The 15,210-nt window shown below is 32.0% G+C and overlaps 1 protein-coding gene across 1 annotated transcript; it reads right to left on the reverse strand.

Annotated features, from left to right (window-relative positions):
- Window positions 1-2,590: 2,590 nt before the first annotated feature.
- On the reverse strand, window positions 2,591-12,349 carry LOC135952182 (thioester-containing protein 1 allele S3-like). The gene is made up of 9 exons (XM_065502022.1): window positions 12,216-12,349; window positions 11,739-12,147; window positions 10,331-11,151; window positions 9,988-10,249; window positions 5,932-6,196; window positions 5,782-5,869; window positions 4,658-5,711; window positions 3,227-3,730; window positions 2,591-3,151 (listed from the first exon to the last, which is right to left on the reverse strand). The coding sequence occupies exons 1-9, from the start codon at window positions 12,293-12,295 to the stop codon at window positions 2,666-2,668; spliced, it is 3,969 nt and encodes a 1,322-aa protein (XP_065358094.1). The 5' UTR covers window positions 12,296-12,349; the 3' UTR covers window positions 2,591-2,665.
- Between the last annotated feature and the right edge of the window lie 2,861 nt (window positions 12,350-15,210).

Consider the following 15,210-nt stretch of genomic DNA (forward strand, 5'->3'; position numbering starts at 1 on the left):
GCTATGTTTTTAATATTTTTTAAGATTAATATCTTTTTCGGAAATGGGCCTTATAGAGGAGCTATGACCACTTATCGGCCAATCTGCATAAAATGTATATGAGTATTATTATTGTCGAATTTTAGAATGATAAAGATATTTATAAGAGATTTATGAGTACTTAACTGATTTTAGGAGTGGACCTTATATGGGAGCTATGGTCAAATATGGACCGATATTCACAAAATCCTGTAGTATGATTTCTAAGTATTAATTATGGATCTATGTAAAATTTTATTTTGATATTGACATTTTTTAGATATTTATGTAGGTTAATGTGTTTTTCGGAAGTGGTTCTTATATGGGAGCTATAACCAATTATCGGCCAATCTTCATAAAATTAGGTACATCGATTTTGGTATATATATAGGGACTATTTATGACAAATTTCAACTTAATAGCGATATTTATAAGATATTTATGCTTATTTAAGTGATTTTCGGAAATGAACTTTATATGGGGGCTACGGTCAAATATGGGCCGATCCACAAACAATTTGGGGTTGTAATTTTTTTAAGCACTAAACTTATTTTTCCTGAATTTTGTGTGGATACTGCAATTTTGTAGGCATTTACAGACCATATAACCATATTTCGGGAAGAAATTTGTATGGGGGCTAGGAGAAATCATGGACCGATTCTTATAATTTTCGACAGATTTAGTCCCTTTAACATAAAAATAACGTGTGTACAATTTTATGGTATTATCTGCAATATATTTGCACAAATAACGAAAACTATGTTAAAATTATCAAGTTTTTTTTTAGGTTGTCTCACATTTTGGTTCATAACTCTGGTTTCACTGAACCGATTTTGCTGATTTTCAATACCAAACTGCTTAGGAGAACAATAAACATTATTTTTGCAAGTCTACCAATTTTGTTTGGCTATTTTGGACGTGAGCATGTTTTACACAGACAGACGGACATGGCTCAATCGACTTAGAATTTAATAAGGATCAATAATATATATACTTTGTTGGGTCTCAGATGATTATTTCTCAATGTTTCACACGGAATGACAAACTTATATATACCCTCATTCACCACTTATGGTGGTGGAGGGTATAAAAATATGGGGATACCATAAACTGACTATAAGTCTCTAAAAATTATTTTATTTTTGATTTTCCAATGGAGAAAAAAAAGTAGCCCCACTTTCCCCCAAGATGTTTTTTTTTAATAAAATGAAAGGTGGGAGTGTCTTGTTCCGATAAAAAGACAAAATAGTTTTCGGAACAGGATGAAAACTTAACGTTTTTATCGAATAATAAACGAAATATCATAAAATGTTATCTATTTCTAGACTATTGCTTGGATATAAACAATTTTATGCAAAAAAATCAATTTGGATTGTATGGGCAGTGGGCGTGGTCGATTTTGATAAAATTTTATTTGTTTCTTAGTTTGGGCCATATAATTATCTGTGCCAAATTCTTAATTTAGTCCAATTCACGGTGCCAAAATTCAATGCTCTACGACCACTCCTTATAATTTTTGTACAAAAATGTATTGCATTTGGATTGTATGGGCGGTATGCGGTGGTCATGGCCGATTTTAATAAAACTTAGCATACGTTCTTCTTTTGTTTCAGAAAATATATGTACCAAATTTCTAGACTTTTACTTTGATAGGCACAATTTTATGCGAAAAAATCTATTTGGATTGTATGGGCTGTGGGCGTTGGGCTTGGTCGATTTTGATAAAATTTTATTTGTTTCTTAGTTTGGGCCATATAATTAGCTGTGCCAAATTTCAGCCCTCTACGACCACTCCTTATAATTTTTGCAAAAAAATGTATGAAGACATCCCTCTGTGCGTCGGCGTAGCCAAGAAGTATTCGAGTTTAAGTTATTAAAATGAACCCTACAAATTGACGCCATAGTAATTCCGACATACAATGGGTCAAAATCGGCAAAACTATTTTTTAACAAAAAAAAATTAGTTTTCTCACAAAATTTTTTAAGAAAAAATCTTCCCGTAAAATTATTATCTCAGACTCATATCTTGCAAAGAGTTCGGAACTTTTATTTAATCTCTGAGGCAATAAAAATTGTGAACATAAAAAATCAAAAAAAATTCATCTTCAAGACCAAAATCGCAAAAAACTTTAAAAAATTTGTTTACCTTTTTTTCCCTGTTTAAGTCCATAGGTAGCAAACCGTTCAAAATTCAAGGAACTACAAAAATTTACCTAAGATCTCAATAAACAACTTTGTAGAACATATGAACTTCCTAAAAGCATACTTTTAGGCAGCGTTAAAAAATTTATTTCGAATTTTTTAAAGTTTTTTGCGATTTTGATCTTGAAAATTAAGTTGTTGATGTTATATGTTCAAGTTCTCTATGATAAGGGCAACAACTTTGCCTCAGAGAGTAAATCAAAATTTCGAACTGTGTGCAAGATATGAGCCTGATAAAATTATCACTTTTTTGCAAAAATGACACCGAGGCCCCAAATCTTTGGTGGCTCATAAAAAAATTGCATGAGTTTGGGCAAAACTGGGAGACAAGATGACTTTTAAAGACCAACTTCTTATTTAATAACATCTGTTTTTAGAAAATTGGAATAGTAAAAACCATTTTTTATTTAAAATTATTTGAAAATTAATTAAATCAAACTTTTCACTAAATTGTATAAAACTTGGAGTTAAAACGAGTTGTATCGTAATAATCATACATTACTATGGCTGCCGGTTGACGGTCTTCTACCTCATTCGCCTTAAACGCTTCAATGGTCACACAATGTCTCGCTTCTGTCGACAGTTTGTCAAAATACAAAATCATAATAGTTTCATCATTTTTCGTTTCAATACGTTGTATAAATTCATTATCCACTAAATTTCGGCTAAATTCAGCTTCAGCCTTAAAACCAGACGGTAGATTTGCTTCCATAATAACCATATTTGTACTATTGCTAACTGTGTGCAGAGCTTGATACGTAAAACAAATCTCCAAATCCATTTCGTCATCATTATAAATAGTGGGAGTAATTTTCATGATGAAATGTTTGACTTCCAGATCGATTTTCACATTATATTGAGAGGAGAGTTGCACCAGAGAATAGCCACTGCCTTGCACCACGAAATTAACACGACGCACAGATTTTGATAACTGTAAGAGAAGGAAGCATTGCAACATTTTTACTGTAATTTCTTATGGATATATATTAAAAAAATCATACTGTACCTCATGTTGCTGCAAATTTAAAGCATTATCCTGATTTATGGTGAACTCATTGATTTCCTTTTCATTTCCCTCAAGGTCTTGAGCCGAATACGATATTTTCAAATCCCAATTAGTAGCATTGTTAAATTTTTGAGCAAATTTCACTAAAGCCTCAAGGCCCACCACCGTATCATGAGTATATTTAAAACCACCCTGCTCATTGCGTTGCTCAATCAACCATTTCAATATTGGCAAATGATTACCGGGAGCATTCAAAAGAACCATTAAAACATAAGCTGTTGTTTCGACATCATTTCCATTATTCGGCCACCACCTGAGGCCATTTCCATCTTCTTTGTCAAAGTTTTGTAGTCTCTCTATTACTTTATTCGTGCTTGGGTGTTTGGCTTTGGTTAGTGCAGCTCCTATAATAGCGAGAACGTAAACGTCATCAATGTTATCCAAATCGGAGCTTATGAACTCAAGTCCTCTTCGTATAGTGGATTGATATTTGCGAGAGTATCTCTGGAATAATTTGGGGCTAATATTTAATAAGATGTTTATTACAAACTTGGTAATGAATTGGAATTACTACTAATATTACTAAGAAGTACTCTAATAACAACTTATTTAAAATTTAACATATTCTCTATTTTCAAGTCATTCAGGGAGTGCGAGTCTAAGTTTAACAAGCAAGAGTGTTATATTCGGCTGTGCCGAATCTTACACACCCGCCATTAATATGTGACAATAAAATATTTTCCTGATATAAGTGCTATATGGGGGTTAGGGCGAATTATGGACCGATCCTAACGAAAGTTGGTAGAAAGATTTAGTTTCATATAAAACTCATGTTATTAATTATTATAAGACAATTACTAATGTTCAAGTCAATTTCTGAGGGGACCTTGTATGGGAACTTGGAACAAATGTTTCCTAATGCCATACTTCACAGTATAATTTCAGAGTATTTATAACTAATTTGTGCAAAGTTTTAGCAGGATTGCCGCATAATAACATATTTGTGACAGCTCAAACACTATTCTGGGAGGACATTTGTATGGGGGCTAGGTGAAATCATAGACCGAAATTGGCCATTTTCTTTGTAAATAGAGAGTATATGTGGGAAATTTCAGCCAGTTATCACCTTTCGTTTGGGCCCAACGACCAATATTTCGATATGTTACAAACTGATTGACAAAATACCTTCCATCTTATTTTAAGGTGGGTATAAAAATTTCGGCTTTACAGTTTAAAATAGGATTACCGTCACGTGATTTCAGTAAAACTTACCAACATACATATATTTACTATGGATTGATTAATAATATTCGGAGCATCGCTTTAAAATTATTGAATTTTGAACAAATTCTTGAGAAAAATTTGGTTTTGCTGGGTAAGGTTGTGTTTACCAATGAATCTAGTAAAATAAATATTAGTTTTAATACTTACACGATCTTCCATAAATGTCAACAACACAAATGCCGTAAAGCCATACTTATTTTGAAGTTCTTTATAAAACAAATAACCCGTATATGGAAATCTGCCATCATACCATTGCTGATTTGCCAAATACTCCAAATCTGATTCAATTATACGAGATTCAATCGGTGTATATTTCGAGGCTTTTATAAAGAAACGCACCACATAAGCTGTGAGCCAGTTACTGGACTCCGGACTAGACTTCTCACCAAACACACTATAACCTCCATTTTCGTGGCGAAAAGATAACTCTTGCTGATAACCCATTTCAGTGTAATATTTAGCTTTCTTAACCAGATTTTTCTCTTTCAAATATTTTCCAGTAGCTTTAAGATAATCTAAAATCAAAATGTTGGGAGCCAAATTCACCATATTTTGTTCACCACAGCCGGTGGGCATTTTTACCATATCATTGAGATTCTCCAAGGAGGGTATCATAAAATCACCACCCACTGACAGTGTTATGAACTCGGAATCTTTTACACTATCGAGCGGTATATCCAGAGACAATGATGAGTCTCCAGCAGCAGCACTCAGATAAATAGCCTTATTGTGATATTTCGTAATACCTTCTGGTTCGACTTTAAGCTTTTGTACAATACCATCCGCATACATGGAGTTGTTGGCTGCTATACGCACATCAATCTCTCCTATTTGTGAGGGTTTTATAACAAATTTTACTGTCATACCGCCATTCGGAGGAATATTAATGTTTTTTAGTTGTTCATGGCTAGAAGATAATGGTTCCACAAAATTAAATTTTAAATCGGTGTTGTACATTTTTATATCAGTGGGCAGAGATTGATTGTAATAATTGAAGATGGTTACAGGTATGGTAATCGTTTCGTCTCGTTTCACCGAATAGGGCAGATTAACAGTAATGAAAAATGGCAGAAAGGTGGTTATATCGGTGGGACCATCCACAATGCCAAAGCCTGTTACATCATTATTGGAAAATGCTGTTATGCGCCAAGTGGTTATAGTCTCTGGTATGTTTAGTATTATTTGTGTATCGCTATTATTACTACAAAACAAACAAAAAATATATTTTAGCAAATAACACTTATTAACTAAGTACTACTTATACTACATACATTAAATAGTTTTCAAATATCCAAGTTTCCGGAAATTTTGTGCGAAATTCTAATGGTACTTGTCCTGTGTCTTTTACAGCGGTTTGAACTTCAATGTTAAAAAAATATATAGTTAAATAATATTATATTTCTAATAACAAATGACCATACTTTGATAAACAACAGGATAATGTGCATTTGTTAGAGTTATAAGACCCGATATAATACCTGGTCTTACTATTTCGGCATCGGGAATATACGTTTTATCCTCAATTAAATCTTTTAATATTGTCTTTTTATATACATCATATTTGTTATCCAATAAATAAACACTGAGATCAACCGCTAATATACTAACATATGATTTGGGCTGTGCCTTTAGATTTAAAGTGACCTCTTGTCCTGGTTTCACCTGTTTTGGAGCTGTAATTGAAATCTTTAACATGGAAATGTAATCAATATTAATAATAAATACAGGTAAATACTGTGGCAAGCTGATTAATAACACTAAGTAAGTCCTAAAATATATGAGTAAAAACCTAAACTGGCTACCTCTGGAGTGCAAAACTTTGTTGAGCTCGTAACTTGTATAAATATGGACAGGAACAAATATGACGGACATTTATTCAAATATTGTACAAATTTATTTAACATTACCTGACCCGACAGACGTTGTCCTGTCCAATTTAGCAAAAATGTTTGTGTTCGATTTGTAAATTGGTGAAGAGCTTTTTGAATTGTGTAAAAATAGTTAAAAATATGAAAAAAACGTATTTTTGAATGATAATTTTTATTCATATAAGTTTGGGGTATGCACATTAGAGTGCTGCAAAAAAATAAAATTGCGAATTTTGACCGTCCCCCCCTATAGAATTGTTCTATGTATTGTAGAAACACATTGTGTAAAATATTAGGATGATAGGATAACGTTAACTGGTGGCGCAACGACGCTGAAGTTTTGAGGTGCATTTACAAGGGGAAAATATGCAATTTTTTCAGTTTTTGTAAAAAGTTTGCCATTAAATAATGACTTTTACAATTTAATTTAAAAGAATCGAAATGTGTACGTAATTGTCGTTATAATAAGATATAAAAGACAAAAATTGGTGAAAAAATGTTAAAGTTATTAAAAAATCGCCAGGCCATTAACGTGTCTCAGGCCACTAGAACAAGAAATTTATGAACAAAATTAACATATTTTGAGAAATATTAAAATAAAAGCTTATTTTTACTTAAAATATATCCATATTTACTTGTATATGACTTTTTGTCCTCGTAGGATACCGTTAACCTATTCGCAGGTATGACCAAAAAAATTAAATTTTTTAACGGCAGTTTCAAAACTCCAATTTCAAATTTTTAAAAATTTTGTTAAACAAATTTCAGAATTTTTTGATCATCACATGGGGATTTATTGACAACATAATAGGGAATAAAAATGTGAAAAAAGTATGTCAATACCTCCTATAGTTTTTCCGTACCTGCGATATAAATTTTGCGATTTTCGAGAAAAACTAATTTTTTGGCCATATTTTGGGGAATGACCAGAATTTCATTACTGTAATGATTTTTGAGTAAAAGCTATTCAGAATAATATAGTCCAGGTAATTTTAAATATAGTCTGAAAGTTTTACTAAAATCGGAAAACTTTAACCCTTAAATCGTGAAGGTCAAAGGTCAATTTTTTCAATATTTGGAATATCTCATGGAAAGATAGCGAAATATTATATATTTTTGTGCCGATTTTGATGAAACTTAAGAAAAATATAAAATGAAGTCTAGTATTCACAATAACAGTACAAAAATGGAAATTAACCCTTAATAGCACTTGGGGTCCAAATGACCCTCAACTTTTAAAATCACGAAAAACACATTCATTTTGACCCCAAGTACTCTTAAGGGTTAATTTCCATTTTTGTACTGTTATTGTGAATACTAGACTTCATTTTATATTTTTTTTTAATTAAATAATTTATTATTAATGTGCTAATATTTCACAGTCTAAATGAATTCGGTGAGCTGTTTCAAAGCTGTAAGTTTCAAACTTATCTAAATGAAGAGGAAATTGGCATGATAAACAAGTCAAAATGGTTTTTAAACGAAATATTAATTCAGCGTCAATTCCAGTTATTTCGATTTTTAAAATTTCTCTCAACACTTTTCAAGATTTCGTTTTTATTCTTATTTTAAGTCTGTATTAAAAAAATTATTATAACTTAAAATATAAATTTTTGAGGTAATAATTAGCTTAAATAATGTAAATTTTGAATTAAACGGGCGAATTATGGTAAACGGGCGAATTATGGTAAAGCAGGGTCGATTTGTATGGACGTAAAAATCGTATAGCAGAAACGCAATCTACGCAAAATTCTAAGAAATTATCCCCAAGAAACCATATGTCGAAAATCAAATCCTATCTTGCGCATTTCGTCTTTTATCCAATAAAAAAAACTATTTAATAAAAAAATATATACTGAAATATCATTGGATAAAAGACGAAATGTGATAGGATTTGATTTTAGACCTATGGTTTCTTCTTAGAATTTTCCGTAGAATGCGTTTCTGCTATACGTTTTTTCGTGAAAAAAATCGACATACTGGTGAAAAACCGTACTTTAGTATAAAAAAGTGTTTATTTTAAATAGCTTCTTAAGAATACTATTACATCTATGGTTACATCTGCCATTCTGGAACGAATTTTGTTTTCGACATATGCTGTTGCCAAAAAACATCTTTCACATTCCATCTTTCACATTGGAAAACCCGTTTGCAAATACTTATAACAAATCTGCAAGTATTTTCCTCTTGTTCCTTCAGAAATAAAATGATCTATTTCTTTTGCAAGTTGAAAATCTATATTATAATTTGGTTTCGTTATTCTTATTTGGGGTTTTTACATTTATTAATAATATCTTTTAGCCTTTTAGCAATCGAAATATTTTCATTTTGTTCGAACTCCTCATCTGAGATAAAATCAATTTCAATTGAAGAGGATTTAAATTGAGTTTTGTTAGATAACTTACAAAAAAGTTGAAGAATTGATTTTCTAGAGCCCCACTCGGGCATGTAGAATGTCAAAATGAATGAAAAAGTCACACAAAAATGACAATTTCCCATATTTATTTATGAAAAACGGGATTTGGAAAATCCCGAAAACCCCGGGATTTAAAATTAAAACATCCCGGGCTTCGGGATTTAGAAAATCCCAAAAACCCCGGGATTCTCGTGAACGGGATTCCCCGTTTAGCATCTCTATCGCGGTCTAACGTGTAGTAGGTTTTTCAAAAAACAGAAGTCCAAATAAGTACATTTAAAAAAAAAAAATTTCAAAATTTAAATCGCAGGTAGGGAAAAACTATAAGAGATATTTTCATAATTTTTTCACATTTTTATTCCCTATTATATTCTTAATAAATCCCAATGAAATGATCAAAAAATTCTGAAATTTGTTTAACAAAATTTTTAAAAATTTGAAAATTGAGTTTTGAAACTGCCGTTAAAAAAATTTTATTTTTTTATTTTAAAATTTTTTCAGGCTGATTTTTTTACTAATGTTCACCTAACTGGAGGGTGAGAATGGCCAAAATCCAACTTTTGTTTATTAAGGGCCACCCTAATGTACAATACATCTTGTGGTACTTTACTTACATTATAATTGAAAGTAACCAATTAAAATTAAGAAATACTTTTTATATTTCCATTTGTGTTCCGATTTTAAATACCAACCGAGCCGGTAGAATTCCTGATATATTGATGTATGAATCATGTATGTAAGTTATTTGGGGGCTACGGAAAGTTGATTCTAACATACAGACGGACAGGGCTATATCGGTATTTATAACGATCCAGAACACATATACTTTGTGGGGTCGCAAATGAAAAATATAGAAATTACAAACGGAATTCGCCACTTATGGCCAAGGGTATAATAATAATTTGTTGGACCAATGATACGTTTTTGATGGAATAGTTTGCATAAGGTTTTCTGACTCATTCTTTAGACCGTGCAGTCCCTAATGTATGTCCAATTTGTGGACAGACGCAACTATCTGTCTAACTAACTGCTGTCCATCCTTAAATCTGCAACATTTGTAATAAAATTTCATACAAATTGGCAGATGCATGAAATAACACATTCGAAATCTACTAAAAACTGTTTTTTAATAACTTTACAACTTTGGCGCAATGCTTATGTATGTGCCCAATTACAATACAGTGTAATCTTACCTGATTTTCCAACTCCCAAGGAAATTCGAATCTCATTTCATTATACCTAAAATAACCGTCTTGTACGTAGTGAACATATAAAAAGGATTCCGGAATCATTTCTACTGATGGAGTTATTTTTATGGTATGCCTTTTTCTATTTGCTGGCAGTGTTATATGGTCCATGTGGACAATACTACCGTGACCTACGATAGTATATACCAAATATGGTATATTGAAGGATGATCGAACTTCTACTTCAATCGGTTTTCCGAGTATTGGCCTGGAATTCAGTTAAAAAACAGTTCATTTCAGATTATAATGTAATGCCGGAACACCTATTAGAAAATCCAAATTATCTTACCTTTCTTTCAATCTTAATCTACAATACACTGGCTTTGCTATGTCGGCCGAACTTTGCTCTACTGTATAAATATTTGGCATTGTTATATTCGAATCTTTGAATTTCACTATATATGAATCATCTCGCTGTTGATCAAACTCAAATAATGCCACACCCTGCTCATTCAAATATGTTTGATATTTCATTGCACCATGTTCCATAACAACGGGTGTCGTAGAATCCCAGATTGGCCCATCATTCCAATCTTCAATGTGGGCTCTCAAACGAAATGGTATATTGTTGCGAAATTCTATCTCCTCATCCGGTATAAACATTCTATAAGTTTGTTCGCGTACTGTAATAGTCTGTGACAAATTTTGCCAGATGCCCGTATGTTTTTCTTCAAACATGGCCTTCAAATGCAAAAAACTCACTCCGACTAGATATTGTGGATTTTCAAGGTGAAATTCAACAACCGCTAAACCATCAACATGTAGACTTTGTTGTTCGATTAAATCGTCGTTGCGTAAAATACGTAATTCGACGTGTAACATGCCTTCCACATATTTATCAAACGTATATTTTCCGTAGATTTCTGCTCTGATGTGAGGTTCAGCGAGTATGAAATTGTTGGGTGCTTGCATGTGCAAACTAAATTTTGGCAGAGTATATAATTGGACATCAATCCATTTAGACATTTGATGAGAATATTTTCCACTTATTGTCACTCTTATTTCCCATTCGCCCATCACTGGTTGTTGGGACAATTTGAATTTTTCCGTAAAGACACCTTTTGTGAGGGTAATGTCCTTGAATTGTTTAATGCGGTTTTTGTCATTATCCTAGGAAATAAATAAAATGTATAAGAAACACGTTATTCTTTATGTGAGCCCAATTTTATCAAAAATCAAAATCAAAAATTTCAAAATTTGTGAGTCTCCTGGAGGTTAGATTTAAGCATTTTCTTTATATCAATTATTTTAGATTATTAAAAACTTTAAAGCTTGAATATAATTACTTTATCCAAAGTGACGACTAATTCAGGCAAACCATAATTTTAATTGATAAATAAGCATTTGTCTTTTGATAAATAGACAAGCTCTGCAGAAAATGGAAAGATCGGTCCATGATTTATCTCAGCCCCATACAAATTTCTTCCCAAAATATGGCTCTATGGTTAGTGTTTATAAAAAACAGAATTTTTAAGAAAACCGGTTTGTTGGCTAACCGAAAATTTAACTTTTTTTAGAAAACTGTTCTAATTTTGCTATAAAAAATTTCAAAACCAAAATCATACTAAACAAAGAACGATGTTTTGTGATGTTTTGTAAATCCAATGTAGTTCCATACGGATTAAAAATAGCTCTAATTTGGAGGATTTTTCGAAGTTACATTGATTCAAATAAAAAACAAAATAAACTTTACTTACAAATATCTCGATACGAATTGGTTCTCTTATGTTAACAGGTCTCGTATGTTCATCCAAAATGACAACACGAAACTGTACCAAATCTAAGGGTTTATATACCGATTTATCAGTTTGTATGTAGATTTTAGGACCCGCTGAACTTTCAATTAATAGATCACTTTGATTTCGAAATGTACAACCACTTAGACCTTCAGCAAACAAGTGATAGTCACCCTGCTCTAACTTTGGTGGAAAAAAATCCAACTTTTTCGATTCGAATGGTTGCAACTGTACTTCATCTGTAGCATTATAGGAACGTCCCGCAATGGAGACACGTATATTGCAGGGCATATTCGAATCGTGTAGAGTAACCGCCACAGTATATTTACGATTCGATTTCATTAAACCTGGTGCAATTATGCTATAATAACTGGAATTTTGAAATTAATACTCAATATTATTGATTTTATTTAAATCTCGAAAACATTTTATAAATACTTTTCGCAATTAATGAATGCCACACAGTGCAACAGTATCAAATATTGATAAATCGAATTGAGTTTCACATTCAAGTCCATTGTTATTATGATTTTGATTTTATTCCGTATCACACAACTCAACACAACTGATTGCATTCGCAGAGAATGCAAAACTGAGGCAAACTTGTTTGTTGTGTATAAATGAAGATGATTGATTTTGATTTGATTTTGCGAAAAAATATGGTTATCAACGACTATCTATCGATTTGTTTTTAAAATACAGAAAGATAGGGAAATATTTATATTAAAAATAACTAACTACACCATTTTTCAATGAAATTGAGAACATTATCATGATATTGAGAAAATTCCAAATGAAATCGAGAATTTCCATTTTAAATTGAGAAAATTCCATTTGAAATTGAGAATTTCAACTTTAAATTGAGAAATTTCGAAAAGAAATTGAGAATTTCCATTTTAAATTGAGAAAATTCCAAATGAAATTGAGAAATTCAATATGAAATTGAGAAAATCAAATTCAGAAAATTTCAATTGAAATTGAGAATTTCCATTTGAAATTTAGAAAATTCTAATTGAATGAAATTGGGAAAATTCTCGTAATTGAAATTAAGAAAATTTCAAATGGTATTGAGAACATTTTATTTTACTCTTCGGAATTGGGCCTTATATGGGGTCTATGACCAATTATGGACCGATCACCATGAAATTAGGTCGTGTGATTTATGTCTATATGAAAGTTTACTATGTTGAATTTTGTGAGTATACCAACATTTTTAAGCTATTTATGCACGTTAAAGTGATTTTCGGAAGCGGGTCTATATGGGAGCTATGATTAATTATGGACCGATCGTAACAAAATTTGGTGACATGAATTTTGTATACATATATAAAACTTTTTCAAAGCGCAATTTGTGGAGATACATTTATAAATTAAACATTTATGACCGATAAAGTCCAATTTCGGAAGGACATTTGTATGGAGGCTAGGTGAAATAATTGACCGATTTCAGCCAGTTTCAATAGGCTTGGTCGAAAAAATAATATGCACCAAATTTGATCGAAATATCTTCAAAATTGCGACCTATACTCTGCGCACATGGTTTACACGGACAGCCAGCCAACCAGACGGACGGACGAACATCGTATGTTGTATAGCTCTACTGCAATCTCCAGTAGTTATACAGGACTTGGTATCGTTAATTAATTCTTGAAGATATAAAATCCTCTGGTCTCCTGCATTAGGAGGATTTACGGTTGGTATATTCAATAGGGTTAAGCATTGGTTAATAGAGACTCAATCATAAAAGTGTTGCTGGAGAGTTGTCGAAAATTTCACGTAAACGACTGTGGCACATACCAGAACGAGTTCAGATAACTGATTACCCAACTCTTGCTATCAACACTTTTAACCCATTCGTTTGCGCTTTCGGCAGTAAACGAACCTCTGCGCGTATCCATTAGAATAATGCCTGCGGTACTAATTGCACCTATCAGGTGGATGTCGGGGCCATGGGAAGTAGGTATCGAAAGAACTGTTCGGTATCCAACACGAGACCAACCATGTTTTCTACGACAAAATAAATTGAAATTGGACTTACTATCCAGACCACCACATCTTCCACATCTGATATAATCGTTAATTATTTTTATACCCTACACCACCATAGTGGGGAGGGTATTATGCGTTTGTGCAGATGTGTGTAACGTCCAAAAATATTGGTCTAACACCCACCTTAAAGTATACCGATCGACTTAGAATCACTTTCTGAGTCAATTAAACGATGTCCGTCCGTCTGGCTGGCTGACTGGTGGGCTGGCTGTCCATATAAACCTTGTGCGCAGAGTACAGGTCGCAATTTTGAAGATATTTCTATAAAATTTGGTACATGTAATTTTTCGGCCCAAGGACAAAGCCTATTGAAACTGGCTGAAATCGGTCCATTATTTCACCTAGCCCCCATACAAATGTCCTCTCGAAATTGGAATTGGAATTCCGAAAATCACTTTAACGTGCTTAAATCACTTAAAAATGTTGGTATATACACAAAATTCAACATAAATAACTTTCATATAGACATAAATCACACGACTTAATTTTATGGTGATCGGTCCATAATTGGTCATAGCTCACTTCCCATTCCCATTTCCGAAAATCACTCACGATTATAAATTATTGATATTTTAAAAGTAAAATATGTTTACTCATTTACTTGGTGTAGGGTATTATATGGTCGGGCTTGACCGACCATACTTTCTTACTTGTTTTTAATTTAAAATAATTTTCCCAATTTCATTTGGAATTTTCGCAATTTTATTTGTAATTTCATTTGGAATTTTCTAAATTTAAAATTGAATTTCTCAATTTCACTTGGAATTTTCTCAATTTCAAATGGAAATTCTCAATTTCATTTGTAATTTTCTCGATTTCATATTGAAATTCTCAATTTCATTTGGAATTTTTTCAATTTCATTTGGAATTTTCTCAATTTCAATTTGAAATTCTCAATTTCATTTGGAATTTTCTCAATTTCATTTGGAATTTTCTCAATTTCAATGAAAAATGGTGTAGTTCATATTGTTCTATGAGTTTCGCCTACACTTTAGTAAACTTAGTTTACGTTTAATTTTTGGAAGTAGAGTCTCCTTGTAATTCGGAGTTTTAAAATCTTGTTTAATTTCTCTTTACTTATCTGTCAGATATTGCCAGTTTGAAAATTCGAAAGTTTGACTAGTTCGACAATCCGTTTGGGGTCGCAAATGAAAAATAATTTCGATATTTTCCATTACCGACCCCATAATGTATATAGCGGAGTCGATAAACCAATATGTTTATTGCCATAGTTTGACTACTTTACACCAGCTAACAGACTGTCACTTTGTAACCTAATAAAAGTAATTGAATTTCTTTTAGGTCATTCATATATTCAAATAACTAGTGAAATAGCTAAACCGCTAATCAATCCAATATTTTCTCTGTGTAGAGTACTTTACGT

Source organism: Calliphora vicina, chromosome 2, assembly GCF_958450345.1.
Source record: "Calliphora vicina chromosome 2, idCalVici1.1, whole genome shotgun sequence".
Classification (NCBI taxonomy): Eukaryota; Metazoa; Arthropoda; class Insecta; order Diptera; family Calliphoridae; genus Calliphora; species Calliphora vicina.

Excerpts from the sequence above, each read along its gene's own strand:
- LOC135952182 (XM_065502022.1), bottom strand. The coding sequence starts at position 12,295 with ATGGACTTGAATGTGAAACTCAATTCGATTTATCAATATTTGATACTG. Across the intron at positions 12,148-12,215 it reads GCATTCATTAATTGCGAAAA|TTATTATAGCATAATTGCAC; the intron begins GTATTTATAAAA and ends TCAAAATTCCAG. Across the intron at positions 11,152-11,738 it reads CAATTCGTATCGAGATATTT|GATAATGACAAAAACCGCAT; the intron begins GTAAGTAAAGTT and ends TTTATTTCCTAG.